The 25,811-nt window shown below is 44.7% G+C and overlaps 1 protein-coding gene across 1 annotated transcript in view; it reads right to left on the reverse strand.

Moving 5' to 3' along the window:
• TBC1D22A (TBC1 domain family member 22A) overlaps positions 1-25,811 on the reverse strand; it is a gene marked incomplete at its 3' end in the record, with an annotated part of 235,047 nt that overhangs the window by 208,842 nt on the left and 394 nt on the right. The window contains exons 2-4 of the mRNA XM_006033873.3: positions 19,700-19,756; positions 8,068-8,408; positions 4,415-4,594 (exon numbers count right to left, since the gene is read on the reverse strand). Coding sequence (XP_006033935.1) covers positions 4,415-4,594; positions 8,068-8,408; positions 19,700-19,756 — 578 coding nt within the window. The remainder of the gene's footprint in view (positions 1-4,414; positions 4,595-8,067; positions 8,409-19,699; positions 19,757-25,811) is intronic.

Genomic DNA, 25,811 nt, shown 5'->3' on the forward strand with positions numbered 1-25,811 from the left:
CACAACTTACGATGGGACCTTTGGGAAGCAGTCAGCCACTGCATCTCTTCCTTCCTCCCTCCCTACCCCCTTCCCCGACCCAGCCCCAATTCCAGGAGTTGAGGATGACCTGGCAATTCTAAAAAAAACATTTCCCTCCCACAATTTCAGTAAACTGAAATGTTCCTTTTGTGCACTGTTGTGCCTCCCATGTGGTGTACCAGATTATTGTATGAGAACAGCACATTGTCAGTATATTTATTAGTATCAGTAAAGCAGATACCAGTACCTATCCTGGAATGCTCATAAAGAATGCTCATAGAGAAGATAGGAATAATAATATTTAAAACAACTTAATCAAACTGCCTCTCCAATTGTAATCTCCAATTATCTTGCTTGCAGTAATTTTTTTTTAAACAAAAATTCCCTCTTGCTTGGTTTCCCACTATTGAAAGAGGTTAAGAATGTTCTTCCTAACATAAACTCTGCATTCGCAAGTTACTTGGGTAGTTAGGTGAAGATTGCATGAAAGACAATGAATACCAAAAAAATCCATCACGACACACAGAATCCGAACAATGTACGCAAACCACATATTACATGAACGAGTCCCAAAACCCAACTCTATCCTACAGTTCTTTTACAAAGTCCTCAGTCAGGAAACTAAGATACGTCTGGAATAACAGAAACTTAGTGGGATAGCTCACTTGACTGGAGCACTGTCATGGATGGATGTGAATTATTCAGGAAGGACAGGCAGGGGAGAAGAGAAGGAGTTGCACTTCATGTAAAAGAGCCGTATGATTGCCTAGAGCTCCAGCATGAAACTGGTTGAAAGTCCCTCTGCTAGGATCAGAGGGAGAACTACAAGGGTGATGTTGTGGTGGCTGTCTGCTACAGACCATCAGACCAGGAGCACGAAGTGGATGAGATTTTCTTCAAACAGCTAGCACAAGTTTCCCCAATCACAGGCCCTAATTCTCATGGGGGATTTCATGCACCTTAACTTCTGCTGAGATGGCAATACAGCAGTGCACAGGCAATCCAGGAAGTTTCTGGAGAGTTTTGTAGACAACTTCCTGGTGCCAATGTTAGAGAGACCAGCTAGGGCCATTCTCTTCTTGACCTGGTGCTCACAAATAAGGAAAAATTAGTGGGGAATGTAGACGTGGATGGCAATTTGCACAGCAGTGACCACAAGTCACAAGGAAGGAAGCAGAGGAAGGACCCTGGACTTCAGAAAAGCAGACTCTGATTCACTTGGGGAACTGATGGGCAGGATCCCCTGCAAGGCCAGTTTGAGGGGGAAAGGAGTCCAGGAAAGCATGTTGTGCTTTAAAGAAACCTTATTGAGAGTTTCTTCCTGCACTATCTCCATGCCCAGGAAGACTAGCAAGTATGGCAGAAGGCCAGCTTGGCTTAGCAGGGAACTCTTTAGTGAGCAAAAACACAAAAAGGAAGCTGACGGTAGTGGAAAGAGATGGCATCCATCTCACATCAAAGGGGAAGAAACTTTTCTTGGCCAGAATGGCAGACCTCCTGGATACGGCTTTAAACTGAGATCGCCGGGGGATGGGCCATCAACCACTAACAAAAGCCTGAGAAATGGCAACCTCAAAACCAGCATCCCAGGGAACAAAAGGAAGCTTTCTCCTACATCAGCCAGACAGGTTATTCCACCGATCACCAGAAAGCCAAGGGACTCCATTAGCAAGCTTGGTTGCCTGTACATTAGCACCAGAAGCATAGGAAATAAGCAGGAGGAACTGGCCCTCATACTAACCACCCAGCAATACAATCTTATAGGGGTCATGGAGATCTGGTGGGACTCCACCTATGACTCAACCACAGGCATAGGGGAATACGCCCCGTATAGGAGGGATTGTATTGGGAAGAAGGGCAGAGGAATCACTCTCTATGTAAAGGAACATTACACCAACTTTGAGGTGAAGATTGGGACCAAAGAAGGACAACTTGAGACCCTCTGGGTCAAGATACAGGGAGAGCGTGGAGAAGAGGATTTGACCATAGGAGTCTATTACACACCTCCAAACCAAGAAGAACAGCTTGACCAAGAATCCTCTAGACAACTGGCAGAGGCTGCACACTCTAGAAGCATGGTGGTCATGAGCGACTTCAACTACCCAGACATCTCGTAGGATGAGCACTCGCCTAGATCTGATCATTCACAAAGTTTCCTCACTTGCATTGAGGAACTCTATGTAACTCAGGAAGTCTATGAGCCGACCAGGGGCAAGGCACTCCTAGACTTGGTTCTGGCAAAAGAGGATGACCTAGTGAGCAACCTGTGGACTGAAGGGAAACTGGGCGACAGTGACCATGAGATAATCACTTTCCCCATCCACTGCAAGTCAGGGAAAAATCAGCCAGTAGGGTTGAAATCTCTGATAGCCAACATGGCTTCGTTATGGGCAGGTCATGCGTGACCAACCTCATTTCCTTCTATGATGAGGTAACTCGCCACCTGAATAGGGGAAATGAGATTGATCATACACTTGGACTTCCATAAGGCCTTTGACCTGGTCTCCCACCATGTCCTCATGGTCAAATAGGGAAAATGTGGCCTCGACTACCTCACGGTCTGGTGGCTAAGTAATTGGTTCCATGGTAAGACCCAAAGGGTACTGACTGATGGAACTGAGTCATCATGGCAGAAGGTGACTAGTGGCGTCGCTAGGGGTTCAGTACTCGGACCAGTGCTCTTCAACATGTTCATCAACAATTTGGATTCAGGAATTATAAGCAACCTGGCAAGGTTCGCTGATGACACCAAACTATGGGGGAGTGTGGTCACACTCAAAGACAGACAGGCAATGCAGACCAATCTGGACAGGCTCGTGAAGTGGGCAGACCTCAACCTGATGTTATTTAATACAGAGAAATGTAAAGTGCTCCATCTGGGGAAAAGTAATCTACAAACACACTTACAGGTTCGGCAGTGGTATGCAAGCATCCACCATGGCATCTCGAGCAAGGCAAAGGATGTCATCCTCCCACTCTACTCAGCCTTGGTGAGACTGCAACGGGAATAATGCGTCCAGTTCTAGGCACCTCCCTTCAAGGATGTGGAGAAGCTCAAGAGAGTCCAAAGATTAGAGGCCTGGAGACCAAGATATATGAGGAGAGGCTGAAGGACTTGGCACTGTTCAGCCTGGAAAAGAGAAGACTCAGGAGGGACTTGGTGGCAGCCTATAAGTATATCAGAGGTGCACATCAGGGTTTAGGGCGAACATCTATTTACTGAGGCTCCCCAGGAGAGGACAAGAAATAATGGGCACAAACTGACTGAAATATACTTCAGGCTAGACAAGGAAAAACTTCTATACGAGCCAAATGCCGAGGGTTTGGAACAGGTTCCCCCCCACCCCCCAAGGTGCAGATAACACTTTGTTTGCAGCTAAGGGGAAGAGTAGATGCACTGAAGGATAGGGCTGGGACTCAGAGCAACCTAGACCAATTGGAGAATTTGATCAAAAGAAAATCTCAAGGTTCAATAAGGACAAGAGCAAAGTCCTGCACTTAGAATGGAACATTTCCATACACCAGTACAGGCTGGGGACCGACTGGCTAAGTAGCAGCTCTGCAAAAAGGACCTGGGGATTACACTAGACAATGAGCTAAATATGAGCCAACAGTGTGCCATTGTTGTGAAGGTTAACGGCATACTGAACTGCATTAGTAGAAGTGTCACCAGCAGATCGAGGGAAATGATTATTTCTCTCTATTCAGCACTGGTGAGGCCACATCTGGAGTCCTTTGTCCAGTTTTGGGCCCCCCGCTACAGAAAGGTTGTGGAGAAATTGGAGAGAGTCCAGCAGAAGGCAACAAAAATGGTTAGGAGGCTGGGGAATGCGACTTCTGAGGAGAAGCTGAGGAAACCCGGCTTATTTAGTCTGGAGAAGAAAAGACTGAAGGAGGATTTAATAACAGCCTTCAGCTACCTGAAGGGTAATCAGAAAGAGGGTGGAAGTAGACTGTTCTCAATGGAGACCATTGCTCTGCCACAAGTTGCAGCAAGGGAAATTTTTTGGTTAGATATAAGGGGAAAAAATTCTCTCACTAGAGTGTAGTAAAGCACTGGAACAGGCTACTCAAAATGGTTGTGGAATCTCCATCCTTGGAGTTTTTGAAGACCTGGCTAGACAGAGGCCTGGGGATAGTCCCACTTTGAGCAGGGGGTTGGACAAGATGACCTCCTGAGGTCCTTTCCAACCCCAATTTTCTATGATTCCATGCAAGTCAGTTCAAACCTAGAAATAGTTGAAAAAGTTAGTACTCACTTACACCATTAGGAAATTAGGCATGTCAAACTAAAAACTATTATGATTAGCACTTCCCTCATTAGATTCCTAAGGTTTTACTTCATTTAGCTTTTTGTTTTGCTTTGTTTTTTGGGGTTTTTTAAAGTACTTACCAAGATCTGTGTTTGGGCCAGCAAGTAGTTGCTTAAATTTGTCTAATCGGGATGCTTCTCTTTCAGTTAGTGCAGGAGTAGTTGATATTCTATAGTCTGTCATTCCACCCACCGGCAGTACTGTGGAATCATGGGGAAGGGACTGGGATCTCTGCATGGAAGAATTTTCACTAGCACCATCTACAGCAAAAGAAAAGGAATACAAGTTATTCTCCATTATTTTAGACTCAATGAAAGCCAATTCATGTCACCAGTAACTTAATATCCACCTACAATCATATTTAAATAGAATGGGAATTTTAGAAGAAATTTCCTCCAGTAAACTTCAAACCTTCAAGTCTTAACTGCGTGTAGTTTCTTAAGCTAAGTAGAGAGACAGAGGCAAAGTTCTTCCTGCATCTGTATTTCAGGACTTAGTAGTATGTCAGTTCAGAGCTGGCACTTCTTCAAAGGTCACAGTCCATTTCACATTTTGTGGGGCCATTTATTTTTAAAGCATCTTGCTACTAAAAGCTACTGACAACATTGAGACAGTGGGAGTGGGAGATATGAGGATTGAGGGTAATCTAAGAGAGAGTGATCATGAGATGACAAAATTCATTATCCATCATAAGGCAGGGAAGTCAGCCAGTAGGGCAGAGGTGCTTGATTTCAGGAAGGCAGACTTCAGTGAGCTTAGGAAAATAGTGGGAGAGACTAATGCGAAAAAGGGACTGGAGGGGAAGGGAGTTCAGGAAGGGTGGTTGTTCCCCAATGGAGCAATCCTCAGAGCGCAGAAGAGGTCCGTTCCTGTATGCAGGAAAGATGGTAAAGGGGCCAGGAAGTTGTCTTGGCTTACCAGAGGAGTCAAGGAGTGCTTAAAAAAAAGAAAAAGGAGGCTTACAAAGAGTAGAAACAAGGAGTAGTCACCAAGGAAGAATACACAAATATAGCCTGTATTTGTAGGGAGAGGATAAGGAAGGCAAAGGTGGCGGGCGAGATCAGGTTGGCGACTGAAATCAAGGACAATAAGAAGTCCGTCTTTAGGTCTATATGGAGCAGGAGGAAGACCAAGGAAAATGTGGGGACCTTGCAGAATAGGACAGGACAACTGATAACAGGCAGGAGAAAGCTGAACTCTTTAATTAACACTTGGCATCAGTGTTCCTGCATGCAAACGCTGATTGCCTGCCTGGTCAGATACTGGACAAAAAAAAAAGGGGGGGGATTACCAGCTAATGGTCAGTATCAAACCGGTGAGGGAGCACTTAGAGCAGCCAAATGTCTTCAAGTCAGCAGGACCAGATGGACTACACCACTACACCCAAGAGCGCTGAAGGAATTGGCTGGAGTCACTGTGGGACCATTGGCAAAGGTATGTGAAGACTCATGGTGCTCAAGAGAGGTCTCAGAAGACTGGAAAGGGGCCAATGTGGTGCCAATCTTTAAGAAGGGAGAGGAGGATCTGGGAAACTACAAGCTGATCAGTTTGACCTTGACACTGGGTAAAATTTTGGAAAAAGTTATCAAGAAGCCCATTTGAGAGAGACTGGTAGAAGGCATGATGCTGAAGGATAGCTAACATGGTTTAATTGCAGGCAGGTCATGTCTGACCAACCTCATCTTCTATGATCAAGTTGCTGAGATGTTGGAGGCATGATTGATGTCATTTACTTGGATTTTAAAAAGACTTTTGATATGGCTTCACAAAATGCTCTTATAAAAAACAGGGGGATTGTGAGCTGGCAGAGTCCACAGTCAGATGGGTTGGGAACTGGCTAAGGGGTTGAACCCAAAGACTCATAGTGGACAGGTACGTATCATCTTGGCAGGAAGTGGCCAGGGGTCCCACAGGGTTTAGTCCTTGGCCCCACACTGTTCAACATCTTTTTTTCAACGATTTAGATGAGGATGTGGAAACAATGCTGGCCAAGTTTGTGGACGATAATAAGTTATGGGGAAAAACGGTCATGCTAGGGGATAGGATGCAAATACAAACAGACCTGGACAAGCTGGAAGAGTGGATGGAGAGAAACCGGATGCAGTTCAATAAGGATAAGTGCAGAGTCCTTCATCTGGGGAGAAGTAACCAGCAACATAAATATAGGTTAGGAGATGTCCTGGCCAGCACAATGGCTAAAAGGGACCTTGGGGTTATGGTTGATCACAGGATGAATATGAGCCACTAGTGTGATGCTGTAGTCAACAGAGCTACTAGCATACTGGGATGCATTAGCCAATGCATCGCAAGCAGGGCTAAGGAAGTGATACTTCCCCTCCACTCAGCACTGGTGAGACCCCAGCTGGAGTACTGTATCCAGTTCTGGGAGCCATACTTAAAAAAAAAGAACTTGGAGAATCTTGAAAGGGTCCAGAGAACGGCCACAAGAATGATTAAGGGCCTGGAGGACAGACCTTCTGAGGAAAGACTAAGGAGACAGTTCAGCCTGGGGAAGAGAAGATTGAGGGGGGACTTAGTGTCCGTCTTTAAGTATGTAACATGAGAATATTGGGGAGAAACTATTCACTAGGGCACCCCAGGGGAGGACAAGGAGCAATGGCCATAAACTGTTAGAGGATGGTTTCAGATTGGATGCAAGGAAGAACTTCTTTACAGTAAGGGTGACCAGAATCTGGAATAGACTTCCAAGGTTGGAGTACTGCATCACCTCCTTGGGAAGTCTTCAAGAGGAGACTGGACAGACATCTAGATGCTGGGATCATTTGATCTCAGGAGTATTCCTGCCCAGAGCAAAGGGGTTGGACTCAATCTTTCAAGGTCCCTTCCAGTCCTTAATTTCTACAATTCTATAATTCAATGAGTGGAGAATGAGTAGCACCAAAGTTAATTCAAACATTATTATTTAAGAAATAGAGACTCAAGGAAAGAAGACTGCACTGCCTCACCATAAAAATATCCCCCCTCCCCCTAACACCAACCACCACCTTCATTTTCTCTAGTTAAATCAGGCAGGTTTTTAAATATTATGATCAACAGAAAGTAAAAACCAAAACACTGGAAACAAAAGGGTCAGCTTATTTTTACTGTTTACAAGCGCCTCTCAAATACAGTATCTAAGCTTTACTAAAGCTATATCAACTTTTTTCTCATAACAACTTTGTGAAAAAGGAAATAGTTACACACTTTTTTCAAGAAAGATAACTAACAGACTTTAAAAGTATGTATGTGCTTTGAACTCCTAACCAAAAGTGCAGTGCTAGAAAAAGGAAGGATTATTGGAAACAGGAGGCAGAGGAAACCAGGCTTTTACCTTCCTCTTGATGATACCCAAGGCCTTCTACAGGTACAGGAGTTTTAAAACATGTTATATCTGCATTTTAAGGAAAAATATGACCAAAAGTAGAACAAGCATTTTAAAACCAGATCCCAGTTAAACTTGGTTCGGTTACTACAGTAAAGGTTCCCATTTCCCCCTTAAAAAGCAATTATGTGGTTTAAAACGCTGAAACAAGAAATCTTCTATTATCCTTCCTCTCCCTTGCTTTTGACATGCGACATGCCACTATAACGAAATCAGCATTCATCATCATCATTTTATTACAGTACTAAATATCAAAATTAATATCACATTTATCTTTTTAATCTCAAAAGGGAAGGTTACAGATGGCTCATTACATCCTACAGCCAGCATCCTTCTCATATCTTAACATACCTGCAGAGCACGATGCATGACTTTCACTGACTGACTTGACGAGCCTGTTGTCACCATGGGCAGCTGAAGAAAGTCCAGAAGTTTGCACTGATTTTTCTTCCTGTATCTGTTCCTCCTGAAGTTTATGCTGCTCTTGTAACTTGCTGTGATTCTGAATTACTTTGTGAGCTGTTTCCATGACCACATCAGTATTTAAATTTTCAGCTGCCATTGCTAAAAGTTCATCATCATCATCCCCAACATCCCAAGCATCGCTTGTATTACTTTCAAATTCTTGGAAGGTACTGACTTTCTTCAGTTTCACTGGAGTTGTTGGTGCCTTGGATCCTGGTTTTATCAAGCTGTTAAAAAACACACACGCATTTTAATGCTATTTGTTTACCTGCATACAGAGTATTAAAGAAGAAACTTGGAATAAACGGGAGGGGAGGGCCTCTATCTACTCCTCATAAATCTGAAAACCTCTCCTCCAAAAAAAATAAATAAATAAATAAATTTAAGTCAGAAGACTGACTTTGGTTAATTTAAAAGAATTAACATTGAGCCTTACAGGACAGCAAGGAATACAAGTCAAAACCTGGTTGATAAAGAGAGACTGTGTTTCCCACTTCTGGATTACATTATAAATTATGCAGGATACATGAAGAGCCCCCTTAATTTGTATAGCCATAAACACCCATTTATTCTTCTGCCAACATTTAGTAAAAGACAGTTTAACTTAGATCACTGTTTTCCCTCTTTGGCATGTTTCCCCTTTATATTTGTAGAAAGCAATCATATCCTCTCTCAGCTTTTGTTTTGCTACCTCAAACAAGCCAAGCTTTCCATTTTTCACTCATAAGCTAGGTTTCTCCATTCTCTTGATCACCTTAGGCTGCTGCTACAGATTATCTTTAAAACACTTTAAAATTTGTGGAATGTTACGTTATCATAAAGTTGGAACAGTTTCAGAGCAGTCATAGTTAGGGATCTACTCAATTTGCGATTCTGTAGAAACTGCGAAGTCAGACATTGTCTGTAAAATGAGCAAAAAAATTACTAAAAATAAAATGTTTTAATAAAATGCTGGCTGCTCAGTGGGAGTCAACTGTACTAAAGCCACTGCAGCCCAGCCCTTCAGCCAGCAAGAGGGGAAGATGGATCAATCAGTATGAAGGGGAGCAGCCAAGACGGTGGCAGCCCCTAACCTCTTATCGCTGACTGGCTAAAAGGGCTGGCCATCATGCAGCCCTGCCCCTCTCCTCCAACAAGCAGCAAGGGGCAGGGGCCGTGTGAAGGACAACCGTTTTAGCCAACCAGTGGCAAGAAGCAGGGCCACCAGGGCGCCACCACAATAATCCTGCAAAAACGGTGGCCAGCCTCATGATCAGCCCATGAAATCGGCTGCCTGCCTCCTCAATTTCAGCAGGTCCCTACTCATAGGTTAAGACTTAGTGCAAGTCTGACATGAAATAACTGTGGCCTGCCACTAGGGGGCCTGGGAAGCGGGGTGCGGACTCTATCCCCCCTCTGCAGGTGGCATGTAGCTCAGAGGCAGAGAAACCACCATGTGACTTCCTCCCTCTGCAGCCAAAAGGTGACAGCCAGAGTAGTTAGGGCTGGAAAAGTCTTGGGGGACAAAAGAAAATTTCAAAGTGAAGGGACAGGGAAGAGAAATAAAGAAAAAGGAGTGAAAAGAGAAAATGGTGGGGGGAGGGCAGAGAGAAAGAGGTTGGGTTAGTACTAACACCGGGACAATGGCGAGACCCAGCAGGCTCACTGCATGTCACACCGGGGCAGGAGTTGAGTTAGCACTCACCTGGCAGCAGACTGGCTTGCCGCTGCTGGGGCCCTTCTGGCTGCTGCTGCCTGGAGCCCGTGCCAGGGTTACCCTGTGGCGCCTCCCCAACACCGCTGCCCTGAGCCACCTCCAAGCCACTCCAGGCCCACAGCATGGCAGTAGCAGCAGGAAGGAGCTACAGGGCAGCCCCAGCATGGGCTCTGGGTGGCTGCAAGCCAGAAGAGCCATGGTAGCAGTGCGCACTCCTGCCATCAGGTCCTGCTTTTGCCCAGCACTCAGCACTGGCCACTGCCACTCATGCTGGGCAGGGCCACCTCTATCTCCCCCTTCTCCCCCTCCTTCCCCTCAACCGTCACATACCTACAGGACATCCCCGCAGTTTACACCAACTTCAGGCCAACACACCAGAAGTGGTGCCAGGTGGGTACCAGCATCAGTTGTAGATGCAGCCGGCAGGTTCCCCCCAAGGACTGGGTCATCTGACCAAGGCCCTCCTCAGGGTAGGGCAAGCTGGAGGCTGAACCTGCTAAAGCTGCTGTCCATGCCAGCTCCCCCCACCCCCTCAGCATCACCCCACATAGGGAGGGTTGGTGAGCTGTTGCAGGAAGGGAGGGAAGGAGTGCTGACCCAGCCTGCAACAGCTCCCCAAAACTCCCCATGTAGCCCACAGTCCCAAATAGCCCACCCCTGCTTTAATGGGTAAATGCGCCCATTTTAAGTGTCTTTATGACAGTGCAAAGGTAACCTATAACAAGACCCTTAGTATTCTTCCTATGCACCTGTTCCAATTGTAATGCATCTTCCTTGAAAGAGGGCAACCAATGAGGTCTCATCAGGGCCTTGCACAGAGACATGCCGTCTCAGATCTGCACCGACATTACCTCAGCCCAGTACATACGAGAAGAACATTTGCCTTTTTGCCCAGCCACTTTATATGGAACGACTATAACAACACCAGTCAACTAACCCACCCAGGTTTTTCTCCTGCTGTAATTTCCAACTGAGGACCTCCCAAGTTTATAGCCAAAATTGTGTTTCTTGTCTCCATAAGTATGACCTGATACTTGTACTAGTAATTGTCATGCCATTTCTACTACTGCACTCCCAGAAGTCAAATTCTTCCTGCAAGATGTTTCAGCCTCTCTCTGTATTAAGGACTCCTAACTTTGTGTCACCAGCAAGTTTAATTTGTACATTATTACTTTGCATCAATGTTACTAGCAAAAATACTAAAAAAGATTAGTCCTGTGTCTCATCCCTGAAAAGCATCCTTCTAACCCACTACTTCTCCTTTCAACATTACCCTTTAATCAGTCATTAGCCAACATGAATTGTGCTGTTAATTCACATCCCCACATAACAGGTGTCACCATCTTAGCAGCAATTCTCCTATAACAGGAACTGTAGAATTGAGCATGTTACCAAAAAACAACAAAAACCCAAGCTTATAAGAAAAGGAACTTTGTGCTACCTAGTTATTGAACCAGATTCCTTACCAAGGCTAGGGGGAGAAGCAAGAAAAGGAAGAGATCAAATGCAACAGGCTATATGCACAGCTCCAAAAGGACTGAAAGCTGTTAGTTTATTAGTGGTACTTTACAACAGAAATTTTATTTTGAACATTTGCCAGTGCTGCTTTATATATCTTACCTTCTTCAAAAATATCTTGCTGTTCAGGTGTCAAATTATACTTGACAAGAGATGATAAAACCAGACTAGCACAAGACATTTTCAATGCTCTTCACAACCTGTTCTCATCCTACCTGTCATCCCTCATTCACTACTGAAATTCTGATTCCTACCCGATTGGCCCATGATGCCATCCTCAATCTCCCACTTGCTAAATTTTCAAACAAGCATATCTGTGTTTTCTCCCATGCTGCTCTTCATGTTTGGGAAAAACTCCCCCCACAAAGCTACTTTATTATCACCCTCCAAATCTCTTTACCATACTGCTTACAACAAATGTTGACCACAGTTAAGCAGGTAGTAGTGTGCTGAGACCAGCATCTATCATACTAATCGACAGTGTCCCGCTATTTCCTTCTACTTCCCATCTGTTATTTTTGGTTCTGAACACACTAGGACCTGAATGATTCATATCCAGGTGGTTCATAGCCCACTTGATTTGCAATGGGTTGCTGAATTAAAGACAAGGCACTCAGCTGTTTGCTGAAGCTTCTACTTCAAAGGACACAGCTTCTCCATCAGCTAGAGACCAGCCACAGGGCATATTAATTAAGCAATGGATCCAATTTTCATGTGAAAAACCCTAGTAACAAAATGGGGCTGGAAGACAAGAACAGAAGACATTAGCAGAATCAACTTCAGAAACAATTTGCAGGTTACAGGAATAAAAAAAAAAACAGTCTTCAGTCCTGCAATATCTCTCTCCCCATTTGCGCACAGGTTCTCTCCATTCCCTTGGAAAAGGGACTCTTACTTTACAACACAAAAACATAGATTGCGGTAGCCATGTTCTTCACGCAAGTTCAACATTCTAAAAAAAATTAAAAAGGTGTGAATCGAGAGTATCATGCCCCGAGATCTTCTGTACTGATACAAAAGGAAAAAAAAACCCAAATAAAAACAAACCTTGAAAACAAAAAAACCCCAAAAAATCAGTTAACTTTGCTAGCAGCTTTGTGCATTGCTCTTATTATGGAAAAGACCGTTTCCTTCTTGCATTATTCAATCTTCCCATTTGCAACACCTCACTTTTCTATCAGTACAATGGCTTAAGGAGAACATCCTTGTTTAATTTGGAAATACGATTGATAATTACCATATTTATTCATACACCATACCAACATTTTCCCCAAAAAAGTTAACCTTCCAAAACCGAAACAGGTCTCAAGCAAAGAAGCTGATTTTCTTCACCAGAATAGAAGTATAGAGACACTTGGTGCAATAGCTGCCACTTCTGTATGGGCCAACCAGCGGCAGGGTAGAATGAATCCAGTTTTAAATCTTTCCCACCTGTCATTGAATCTTCAGTAGCTTTTGGCTCAGCAGCTTTTATAAGGCTTGTCTACCAAGGATTTTCTAATGCAACACTCCTGATACCTTAAGGCTGCTTGCAGATGTTAGAAAAAACAAACAAACAAACAAAAACACAGTTCTTTACATTAAACTCAGCACATGCCCGTGCCGAGCCCAGCACATGTCCAGAAGAGGCAGTGCATTAGTTGGAGTCAGCTCACCTGACTCCTGTATAGATTGGGCACTTTAGTGAGGCTTTTTTGGCACTTATCTAATACCTGATTGAACCAGCTTTAGCTAAATGTGCCAAAAAGCCCCGCTGAAGCACCCAATCTATACAGACACTGCAGGGCAGGGTCAAACTAATGTACTGCTTCTTCCAGTAAAGCAGGGGTTTTTTTCTTGGGCTTTTTTTTTTTTTTTTAAATGTCTGCAAGCAGCCTAAATGAACAAGTTGCAGAGGTAAAAAAAAAAAAAAAAAGAAAAAAAAATGCGCTGTTGCTGAGGACCTCTCCCCTATTAGTTCCCCTCTGTGCTAGTTTTTTTTCCCCACCTAGCTTCTTTCCTCTTCCCAACACAACCTGTCCTAAAACAACTATACACTTTTGCTTACATTAGGTTTCAAAACTGAACTGATAACAAGGGGCTTCACTTTCCTCCTCCACCACCCCAGCACTGTCTTCTCTCTCTCACACACACACACACACACACACACACACACACACACACACACAATTATAGGAACTAGACTTGTAGGGACAAAAAAGAAAAATAGAATGAAGTGTCTGTTCCCATGTTTATAGTCACTTTTTTGCTTTGATGGCTCAACATGTTATTTCTCAGCCTCAATGTTATATTAAGTACCTATTTATACCTGGCTTCAGTTTTCAGTCTGTCTCTGGTAAAAAGGACAGATATTTGCCTAAAGGAACTTTTAAACTTCTTAAACTAGAGTGACATTATAAATCATAGACATTGGATTTTTGATACATTATAATCTGCCTGGCAACTGACTCCCCAGCCCAGCCCAGCCCCTGGCTTCTTTACTTTTCATTCCATCCAGGAAGAGCACACACCAACTGTTGAAACTTCCTTAGCCTGACAAAGGGTTTTTGAACCCAAAAGCTTGCTTAATAACTATTCTCCAACTATTTGGGTTGGTCTAATAAAAGATATCAAATTCACCCAAGGAACCTTGTCTGCCTATGTCCTTAGACCAACACGGCTACAACCCAAACCCCTGCATTATAAGTCTATGACATTTAGAAGCTCCACTGAAATGAGGCTTCCTTAACAGATGCATGTAGATAAAGATCATATGAAAACTGATAACTTTAAATTGTCCTAACTTTTGCACCACTTAGTAATTAATTATGTCTAAGTAATTACAAAAAAGAAGCAAGTGTGAAGTTTCTAGCTTCAGTGATTTGAATCATGTAAGTCAGCTTGATTAAGCGTAGTGGCCTTCACTTGACAGCTGACTTGAGTTTCTCTCAATTTGATGAATTTTGGTAATTTTGCTATTAAAAATAGCAAGTATATAAGAACCAAGCCATCTACTTCTGAAGTTGAGTAGGAACTTGGAGGACTTCCTACTTCTTCTCCATAACATTAAGGCTTTTAGCTGATATTAAGTCACTAACTATCCCAGAAGTATGAGAGGCATAGGACATACTTCATTACATAATCTTTCACAAGGCTGCATTCAATTCTTGGAAGGGAAAGGTTATGAGGAAAGTCCTAAAACAAACAGTGGTAGAAACTGCCAAACCACTTCATTTTGGAAGATAGGTCACTGACTTCACTGCTTACAGACTCTGCTCAGGAAGATAACGCTTAATGCTGATTATAACTCTTACTCAGCATTCCATAAAGTGTATAGATAATGTTCTGATAAGACAGTTGTTTCTTCTCTCTAAAAGGCAGCATCATGTGAAGTTCACCTTCTCTCTCTCTCTTCCTGTAACATGTATATGGAGCACCTAAAAGTCAGAAGGCATTATGCCGCAATGCTTTATCAGTACAGAGGTAACATCTGCTCTCTCACTTGAACAGATGCGTGATGGAATCAAGCATGAATGCAAGTTACCCATTTGAAGGCTATTACTGGGCTTAAAAAAGTAAACTGGGTTTATATTACACATATTATAGGAGAAGATATCCACATATCTGTTACACTTAATTATTATTAGAAGGTAAAGCAGAGTAGCCTACCTGGTTCAGGGATTATTATTATAAATAGCAACTACCGAGTATTTGTAACAAGTAATACTAAGAACTTTTCTTTCCTATTTGTCTGGCAAAGAGATTACAAGATTGCAAAAGATTATCAGGAGCATATGAAACAAATACTTCCATAACTGGATAAGTGTTTCAAGTAGGGGTGCAACATTAAAGATTTTCTTGGCTAATACTGATAGCTACTGATTAACCAGCCATATTGGCCAATACCAATCTGATAATCGATTTACAGGAATGCAGCTGGGCAGCATGGAGAACAGCTCCCTGCAGGTAAGTCTGTGGAGGGGAAGGGACATGGGAAAGGAAAAGGGCATGGGGGGCAGATTGAGGCCCCCATGGTGAGGAAGGGTGTGTCGCAGGGACAGCAAATGGGACCTGGGGCCAGGGCAAGGAGCAGGACAGAGCCATGGGTGGCTTGTCCAGGCAATAAGCATCCCGGTGCCTAAAAATGGTGATGGGGGCACTTGAACTAAAATTCATTGGATGAGCTCTTTTAACCAGAGCAGAGCTGACTGGGGGCAAGGGCAAATGTGGGCTGCCCACTGCAGGCTTGGGGCTCTCCACCCTGCTGCCTTTGCCCCCAGGGGCCCCACACCCCATTTGCCCAGCAGCAGAGGGAGGTGGGAGGGGGCAGAACTCACCACCCCAACTGCTGCCAGGCAGGCAGGGGGTGCATGGCTGGTGCAGGGCTCCTGAGGGAAAGGCAGCAGACTGGAGAGCCCTGAGCCCACAGCGAAGCAGCCCACATCTGCCCTGCCCATAAATCTGGTGGGCACATGCCCCCCCAATGCCTCCCCCGGGGGGGTGCACACAGCAGTGGGGAGCCGCCCCCCTATGCCCCCTGGACGAGCCACCCATGGCTCCGTTCTGCTCCCTGCTCCAACCATAGGTCCCAATCACTGCCCTGGCTGGGTAGTGACCCCACCCCAGCCTCACTCCCTCCTTCACTGTGGGGGCCTCAACTGCCCCCAACACCCCTCCCCTTCACAGACTTACCTGCAGGGCACTGCTTTCCATGCTGCCCAGCTGCATTCCTAGTCACATGCATGCACATGGCTGCACAGATGCACACAGCATCCAGAGGCCCCAACCAGAAGGCATATCATACTTATCAGTGAACATTATCAGCTAAACCAGCCAAAAAAGGCCAATAGCCAATACTGTTAATTTCCTTTTATTGGTGCCGATCCAATATGCAATTGATATATCGGCATACCTCTAATTTCAAGATACATTTCTTTTAAAAAGCAACACTTCTGAGCTTCTAAGCTTTAAAAGTTTGGACTTTGTCTGCTTGAGAGACTACAACTTTCCCTGGGCTACAGATGTGACCGGAGACACAGAACTGGAACTCCCTAGTTTGAGAGATGAGCTGGCAATGTGATGTTCTCCAGTCTCATAACTGGAACCCACTCTATACTTTGGCCAAGAAGTCTGTTACATTCAAGTTCCATTGCAAAATTTGTCTATTTACTCAGGGGGGCTAGAGATTGAATGGCTCATGTTAGCGTAGGTTTAGAAAAACCTTGCTTAGTGGGCAATTCATTATTTTGACACCATATACATCACCTTATATTTGTGATGGTGCCATGGCACCCTGTGGCGCCTTGAGATCCTTTCCAGGGTGCCGTGGTGTACCACACTGACTTAGCACCATTAGGTGTACAAACCTGATTCACAAGAAACCCAAACTTTCAAATAGGAATCCAAAGAGTTAAAAAAAAAAAATCTGACTTGATGTCATCTTCCCAAGTTCTTGGCAGCAAAAGAATTATTCTATTACCGTATTTACTCAAATGCAAGATGAGCCCCGCCCCTCAATTAATATGGGGGGAAAGACCCTCATCTTATAGCCATATACAAGGAAGCTTTATGAAATAAACAGTCTAAAGCAGCATGTGCTCAGTAATGTAGGGGTGCACCTATAAAGATTTTCTTGGCCAATACTGATAATGGATTATTAAACCAGCCATATTGGCCCATACCGATCCAACAGCCAATTTACAGAAAGCAGCCCAGCAGATTGGAAAGCAGCATCTTGCTGATAAGTCTGCTGGGGGAGGGGGGGGTAGGCCCCAACAGTGGGGGAGGGAGCAGGGCAGGGGCTGCCCAGCCAAGTCAATGAATAGGACCCCAGGGCTGGGACAGAGCTGCTGCATAAACCCCTGGGGGAGGCACGTGCCCTCCCCTCCCTGGACTTGTGCACAGGGTGAGGGCGGACTGGCTGCTGTGGGCTCAGGGTCAGAGCCTGCACCCGCCTCTTCCGGCCAGGGGGTGGGGCTCGACCAGGCTCAGGGGCGGGGTAGGGATGAGGCAGGCTCAGCTGCATAGGGCAGGCAACGGCAGCTTCAGGAGGGGTGGCTACAGGGGGGGTTACAGGAAGTTTTGGAATGGCTATAGACCCCCAAGCTCCCCCTGCCCTACCTCAAGAACCGCCCTGCTTGGTGCAACAGGACTCTCAAGGGAAAGGCAGCAGAGCAGAGTACCCTGAGCAGGGGCAAAGCTAGGGGGAGGTTGGGGGGGGCTATAGCCCACCCCTCAACAATTCCCTGTAGCCCTCCCATAGCCACCTTTCCCAGCACCACTGCCACCGCTTCCCACCCTGTACAGCTGAGTCTGCCCCATCCCAGCCCTTCCCTGCCTGCTACGAGCTCAGCCCTGGCCCAGAACCACACACCCCTCCCCCACCCCCAGAAAAGGCTAGTGCAGCCCCTGGCCCCAAGCCCTCAGTGGGAAGCCCGCTATAGCACCACACATAAACTGAGGAGGGGTGGGAAGAAGAGAAGCACATGCCCCCTACGCAACCCCCAAAGGTGCACACAGTTGCAGGGAGCTACCCTTACTCTCCAGCTCTTTAATCAAGTTAGTTCACACTTTGCAGAATAATTTAAGAGTCACAACAAGGCAAGAAAAAAATTGTTTTCCAAAGTTCCTTTGTACATAATAGCATATATAGTGCTTTACATGCATGAACATAAAGTTGCTGTGAACATCTTAAGCATTAGCTGTAGCACAAAAAAAAGAGAACCTATTGATGTCCTCTGGGTTATTTTCCAGATCTAAGCAGAAGAAGGGAGTAAAAAGTGAAAAAAAATGCATGCTGGTCACCAGACCCTTTACTCAACTATGAATTTAAGTAAGATATGTCTTTGAAATACAATAAAAAATAGTTTCCTGCCTTACAAACAAAAAGCTCAATTTCTGCTGCTAGAATTATTTATATTAAGTTTGTATTAAACATTGTGTGTTTTTAGATAGTGTGGAAGCCTAGAGCTTTGAAAGAATGCTGTAGGAAAAGGAAATAAAAATAACCTTTGTATAGTATATATCTCCTTTATCAAAGTACTTAAAATCCTTCTCTCTGTATACTTTTCTGCACCCTAATACTAAAAAGTTTAAACAAAATATTTTTTTTTGTTTATAGTTGAAAGACTTAAAGCATATGCAGAATCCTGAAATACTTCTACTTTAAATGACCAAAAGAACAAGTTGAAATCTATTCCATTTCAGGTAAGTCAAGCTTAAAGTTGGTACAAATATGCAAACATTTGTACAACTGTCTCAAACCAAGCAAAACAAAGCATACATCACTAAATACTGCAGTCAATATTTAATTTTTTTTTTAACTTAAATTGCGCAAGATTTACAAATCACTTCAATTATTTTATCTGATATCTTGCCTGTGACAGTGGCACTACACATGAGCATCCAACAAGGAGGTTAAAAAGTCTCAGGATTTTAAACCAACCACAAATCTCTACGAATCAAATGTGGAAGGTTTTGCTGACCCATAGGGGTTGGCTTGATTACAGTGGGGTTAAGTTAAGCTTGCTTAAAACCAGATTGTTTTTTTTCAACTGCAATTAATAAAAAAATCATTTAATATGCAAATGTACATTTACAGGGCACTCTGCAAACAGATTAGCTTACTAGTGCTGAAGCTATGGCCCACTGGCCAGATCTGGCCCATGGAGCCATGTCATCCAGCCCACAGGGTTTCTCATGAATCTAGAAATTTGGCAGTGGGGGAGTGCTGGCAGTGGAGGTGATGGCAGCATTAATTGCCACAGCTTGGGCCAGTGTGTTCCCCCACTGCCAAATTTCCAGACCTGTGGGATGACACAGCCCCACCCACTAGCACACTGGGTCAAGTCAGCACATGGTGTTTCTCCATGGTCAAATCGCACCCCAGGACTGACCTGTGCACTGACCCCACACATGGAATCCAGCCCACAGACTAGCTCAAGAGTTGAGCACCAGTGGATTAGTGCAATCCAGAGTTAGGCAAATCATAAAAGATCAGTTGAGCACATTTGATGCAACTGACCAAATCAACATAAGCATAGAAGCTGAAATGAAGAAGGGAAGAGCATGATGTCAGAGGTGGAAAGGGAAGATGATTAATAATAATAATAATAATATTTGAAATTAACTAGGAAGAAGAATCAGAAAAATCAAGTAGAGAGAGGCTAAAGAAGATACAAGTTGTTTAGCGGGTGACTGTGCCTGAAAGCCTGCGAAGAACTTTTTTCCAACTGCACAGTTGGTCTAATAAAAGATATGATATCTACCCAAAGAACTTTGCCTCCCACAAGTTGTTTAGGACATTTTAATGTTACGTTAACTTACGTTCCATGCAATAGTGGATCAAAAGGTGGATGCTGAGCTCCATACACATGTTGGATGCTAAAAAGAAAAAGAAAAAGAGAAGAAAAGTCATCACAAATCTGATACATTTCTAAAAATATACAAATACAAGTTATTCTTGAGAAGCTGCTCAGTAGTAAAGGGAAGTCAAAAAATATTTCAACTGCTTACATTTCAAAGAGGCACATATAAGAAAGCTGTTACCAGATGTACAAAAAACTAGAACTCTTGGTTTCAAATGAAAGCTGTTAACAGATGTACACCCAACTTAAACAATTAGCAAAAGCTGTAACATACTACAAGGTAATTTCATGGAAATAAAAGCTGCTTAGATAGGAATCTTGTATTAGCAAACTAAGCACGCTTTTTAAAGGAAAAAGTGTGCGCGCACAGAGTCAGGTGTCTCCCTGTGCATTAACGCACTTAGTTAATGTGCATTAAAATCTAGTACTCTATTCTGAGGTACTAGGAAAATGCACATTAGCCTGCCTTAATGCACATTAAGCATCACTTAAAACTGTGCTCTTTAGTTAATGCGCATTAGCCTATTTTAATACACATTAACTAAATAGCAAGGGTTGTTTAGCGATATTCTAACACTCATTAAAATAGGCTAATGCACATTAGAGCGCGTGTGTAGACATTAATAAATAAAAAAGGTCCTTCCTTTTTCTGATTCACCACTTCTTGAGGGGGGAGGTGGGGAAGGAGATGAAGACACTCCAAAAAGATGCCTGTTAAAAAAATTAACCTTATTTTCCTCTAGCCAAGGGTGCTATCATATTGGACTTAGTGACCTGAGGAATACTTTATGCTGGAAAGCTCATCTAAAGTCTCTCCCAAACCTTCCGTTGATCTAATAAAAAGATATCAGCCCTAATAAACATCTTTGCCTCCCACATGTTTCCTGGAGCATCATAGCTACAATATCATTCCAACAAAGCCTCAGCAGTCATAGTAGATGAGGTCAGTCAGTCAGAGACAAAAGACGCAGTATACATAACATGTCATATTAGGGAATAAGAACAATGACAGTATGCAAGCAACAACACGTTGAAATAACAGGCTTATAAGTAAAACAGAAAAAAAAACAAAAACAAAAAACACACATTACCATGTAGGTGAAATATTAATAACTATCCTTCTCAAAATAAAAGTTTGCTTCCAACTTCAAGAAGGCCTTTGACAAGGTGTCCCATACCATCCTTATAAATAAACTGAGGGGATTTGCCTTGGATGACTACACAGTAGACTGGGTAGCAAATTGGCTCAAGGGTTGCACACAGAGTGGTGGTGGACGGGTCAGTGTCAACCTGGAAAGATGTGGGCAGTGGAGTCCCTCAGGGCTCAGTTCTGGGGCCAGTGCTGTTCAACATCTTCATCAGTGATCCGGATGAGGGGGTGGGAAGCACCCTGTCCAAATTCGCGGACACAAAATTATGGGGTGCAGCTAACACCCTGGAGAGGAGGAACCAGATCCAGGCTGACCTAGACAGGCTGGGGAAGTGGGCAGAGAACAACAGGATGCAATTCAATAAGGACAAGTGCAAGGTGCTGTATCTAGGGAGGAAGAATTGCCATCATAGCTACAGGCTGGGGGCCAACCTTCTCAGCTCCACTGAGGCAGAAAAGATCTTGGAGTTGCTGTTGACTCCAGGATGAACATGAGTTGCCAGTGCGATGAAGCAGTTGGCAGAGCCAATCGCACCTTGTCATGCATCCATAGGTACTTCACAAACAGGTCCAGGGAAGTGATTCTCCCCCTCTACGCAGCACTGGTCAGACCACAGCTGCAGTACTGTGTCCAGTTCTGGATGCTGCAGTTCAAGCAGGATGCGGACAACCTGGAGAGGGTCCAAAGAAGAGCCACTCGCCTGGTTAGAGGCCTGCAGGGAAGGCCCTACAAGGAAAGGCTAAGGGAAGGCCCTCCAAGGGAAGGCTGAGAGGGGACCTTGTGGCAGCATACAAATTCACAAGGGGAGAGCAACAAGAAGTAGGCGACTATCTTTTCACCAGGGCACTCCCTGGAATGACAAGGAACAATGGCCATAACTTTCTAGAAAGAAGGTTTAGGCTGGACATTGGGAAAAAGTTCTTCATGGTCAGGGTTGCCAGAATCTGCAATAGGCTCCCAAGGGAGGTGGTGCTCACCCCATCCTTGGGGGTCTTCAAGAGGAGACTGGACAGGCACCTGGCTGGGATCACATGACACCAGGGTTGGTGACTCTTTTCTTGCCTGCCAGGAGCAGGGGGGGTCGGACTAGATGGCCCACAGAGATCCCTACCGACTCTATGAAACTTTCAGCTACAGAAACACTTGCTAGAATAAGACTTCAGGGAGAGTAGGGGAAGAGAGAAGAGATGTGGTCTATAATGGATATACTTATACAAACGTTCCTATTAGTAAGCTCATGCCATAGATATACCACTACATGTTCCCTACTGGGTACAGAAATAGCAATATACTCGTTTAAAAAAAAGTACGGGTCTCATTGCAAAGTTCATAGCTTACAACTGATGTTTAATGACTTAATGAAATCTGACATAGTATAAGGTCTTCCTGTTACTCAGCGTCTTACACAACACAGCTGAAGTAGACTGAAGTACAAAAATAGCTACAATTATTTCTCTCCAGCAAAACAGAGCAAGTGAAAATAAAGCATGTGTCATTCTTACCCAAAAGCTGCAGCCACCCCAGAAGACCTACCCTCTCCCTCCTCTTCCTCAATATCTAAAATGACATCATCTGGCAATGCCTCACACCCTGCTTTCAACAACGATGCTTTTCACCTGTCTGCTTTTCTATATACAAAGTATACACACCTACATAAAAGACCACCACCTAATCAAAACCAGGTGAAGCAAATACTTCAGTGTTGCTTGGGTTTAGTGGTTGGAAAGAGAAAATACTTCCAAAACCTTCATTCACGGGATGCCTAAGGTCCCAACTGAGCAGTCATCATTCTTGGGAAGGCAAGGCAGTGTCGGTAGTAAGAAACACCCTCAAGTACTTTCTGCTTACTAAGAATAAGTTCCCCATTCCACCGCTCCAAAACAGGGACAGGAAAAGTCCAGGTCACAGGCCTGGTGAGGCCTGTAGTAAACTATTTCCCAGCAACCTCTGCCCATGTCACTGTTACTAATTTCCGTGGAGACCCCTGCAGCAGCAGGGCTGTGACAGCACCGGGGCCAGGGTTTCCATGGAGACTGTCCCCAGCGGCGCTGGCAGGGTACACGTCTCAGCTGAGTGGGGAGCTGCTCCGGGGTCAGGGCTGGGATCTTGCAGCAGTGACAGCGTGGTCTGGAGCCAGAGCAAAACTGCGATCCACTGGCTGCCCGCATGCCCCGGGCAGGGGTGTGCAGGCAGCGGATCACGGCTCTGCCCCAACTCCAGACCAGGCTGTCACCACTGCAAGATCCCAGCCCTGGCTCCGGAGCAGCTCCCCGCACAGCCACATGCCCTGCCAGTGCTGCTAGGGCTGATCTCCATGGAAACCCTGGTCCCAAGCTGTCATGACCCCACTGCTATTGCAAGCGGGCTGCAGCAGTGTAGGCAGGGGCTGCTGGGAAATGGAGTCAAACAATGAGCCAGATCCACCATTTTGCCCACACCTGCTCCAAAGTATCATCACTAATTTGTGCAATTGCCCCCTTCAGACTAATAAACACTGTGTTATTAATTCCCTGCTGGGCTGGTCATGGAGGGAGACCGCTCCCTAATCAGAGCATCCTGCCAGGGTCTGGCCATGCCCTCCTCAGCTCAGCACCGTCCAAAGGATGGGAGAGCTGCTCTAGTGCCCCCAAGCTTCTAGCCTGAGCCACTGCAACCATGTGCCCGCATGTCTGTACATTTACAAAATGATCCAGGATAGCCAAGTTTAAAAAGCAACGTAAAACAAACTCCAGCTTGGGCAAAGTGCACCAGCCTGCTGTCACAGCCTGGGAGACCCAAGAATTGCAGCACATGACAACTCCTTAAACCTGGGAAACTTTATCCTCAGCTCCATTCCAGGGTCATTTCTTCCAGGGACAACTGTTCATTGCACAAGCCTGTCCCCAGGCAGTTACCTCCAGGCTTTTGCCTCAAGGTTCTCTATATCAGGGCAACTCTAGTCCTGCACGCGCAGTCAGATGGATGAACCATCATACGTGCAATCATCTTTACATCTTCCAGCAGCGTCCAGACTAAAGTTTAAAGCCACTAGGCAAATCAAAAACAAGCAACATCAGTCGCTGCACCTCCAACAAGTCCCTCAAAACTGCACATCGCTTAAGACAATGAAGTCTCAGTTTATGACATCAAAATAAAACACTCAGAGGCAAGAGAAGCTCTCTCACTTTGAATGTGACAGTGTGATATGAAGAGCCAACAGGAAGGACCATGAGAAAAGGTCAAACAACTATATAAGAGGCTGTAGAAACTAACAAATATCAGCAACTCAATTTGAAGAATTTCTCCGACATCACTAGTTCCCACAGGCTGTGAAGACCAGTTGTTCAGCAGACAAAAACTGTAATACCAAGGGGCCAGACTGTCCATGCCCCGAGAAGAACTGCTACTTTATCAGCTTAGGGGAGGAAATCTATCTGTCCCACTCACTGTCCCATGGTATTACTGTTTGGAGAGCACTTCAAGACAACTACTTATTTTTATAGCAAGTTAAGGTTTTAGGCAATACAGACTTCATTCTAATTTATAAGAAAATGTGTACCCAGTAGAAATATTTTTCTATTAAGTTTCTTCACTTTTCAAAGAAAAGATCATGGTTGGCAGCATTTGTGTTCCACTTATTTCACTCATGAAATCAACAACCCTTTTTCTCTGCCTTTTAACTGCTAGCTGGCTGTCTCCTTCACTGCCTGCCTGGCTGCCTAGACAATAGCCAGGGGGACTATCAAGGTTGGACTAAAAAAGCCTTTGACTTATTGAAGATACAAGGAGCTTCCTCAAAAAGGAAACTTACAAGCCAACCTAACAGAGTAATTGAGCAGGACTTCCCAAACTAGGAATTTTTAGCTCCCAGGATGACAGAAATAAGCAATTAAGTTTATTTAGGGACAGATCTTCTATTTCTCAAACTGTAGTATAGACACACCGTGAGATTTCTGTGGCATAACAAGCAATAAAGTTCATGGAAAGGCAGAGCTCATGGAAATTCCCCTACAACTCTCACTCATGCAACCAATCTAGAGGCAGGGTTGGGACTGGCTTCCGACAACTCTACCCAACATGGGTACAAGAGTACTATGCCCTAATAACCCTCACCCATGGAAAATGGCATACGGGCAGCAAAGGGATGGACCAGACAACGCATACAGTATAATAGTGACAAAGTATTTTCTATTACAGCAATCACTCAGGAGACCATTATAAACATTTTGAAATCAGCAAGCCCCAGTAATTTGCATCCAGAAATTAGACATGAGCTGGAGAACTGGAGTCTGTTACACGCAGGACATCCAGGAAAGGATCGTGCTCACCCTCCTGGTTTTATAATTCTATGAATTATAATGCACAACTTTCCAGCTAATCTCATATCCTGTATTTACATGTTACTCTTCAGTCAATTCCTTACACATTGCGGCACACCAAAAAGCAAGATTCACCAACCTATTCAAAACAATGTCTAGAGCCACTTCCTGCATTTACACAGTTATTTTGCAATGCTATCCTTTGTACAGACAGTGAATTATTCTCCTCCCTCTGGCAGGTATTCCTCCACCCCCATCAACACTCAACGTCAGCTGCCACCACATTGCCCGTTTGCTTAACCGGCTGGGTTCCTTCAATGTTCCCCCATCTTCTCGGTCATCTGCAAATGAACATGATGCTGAAGACTCAACGCTCAGGCACACAGCAGGGCTGTGCAAGCACGGCCGTGCCACCATGTCATTCAGCCCAAGGGCTCCCGCAGGTCTGCAAATTTGGCGGTGGAGGAATGAATTCCTATTAACACTACCACTGCTCCTTCACGGCCAAGTTCCCAAGTCCCATACGTGGGCCTGGGGGCACACAGACCGGGTACATCCAGCCCATGGAGGATCCAGCACTGCGAGGGGAACGGCTCCTGCCCTCCTGCAGCTGGAGAAGCCG

Source organism: Alligator sinensis, unplaced genomic scaffold, assembly GCF_000455745.1.
Source record: "Alligator sinensis unplaced genomic scaffold, ASM45574v1 scaffold1049_1, whole genome shotgun sequence".
NCBI lineage: Eukaryota > Metazoa > Chordata > Crocodylia > Alligatoridae > Alligator > Alligator sinensis.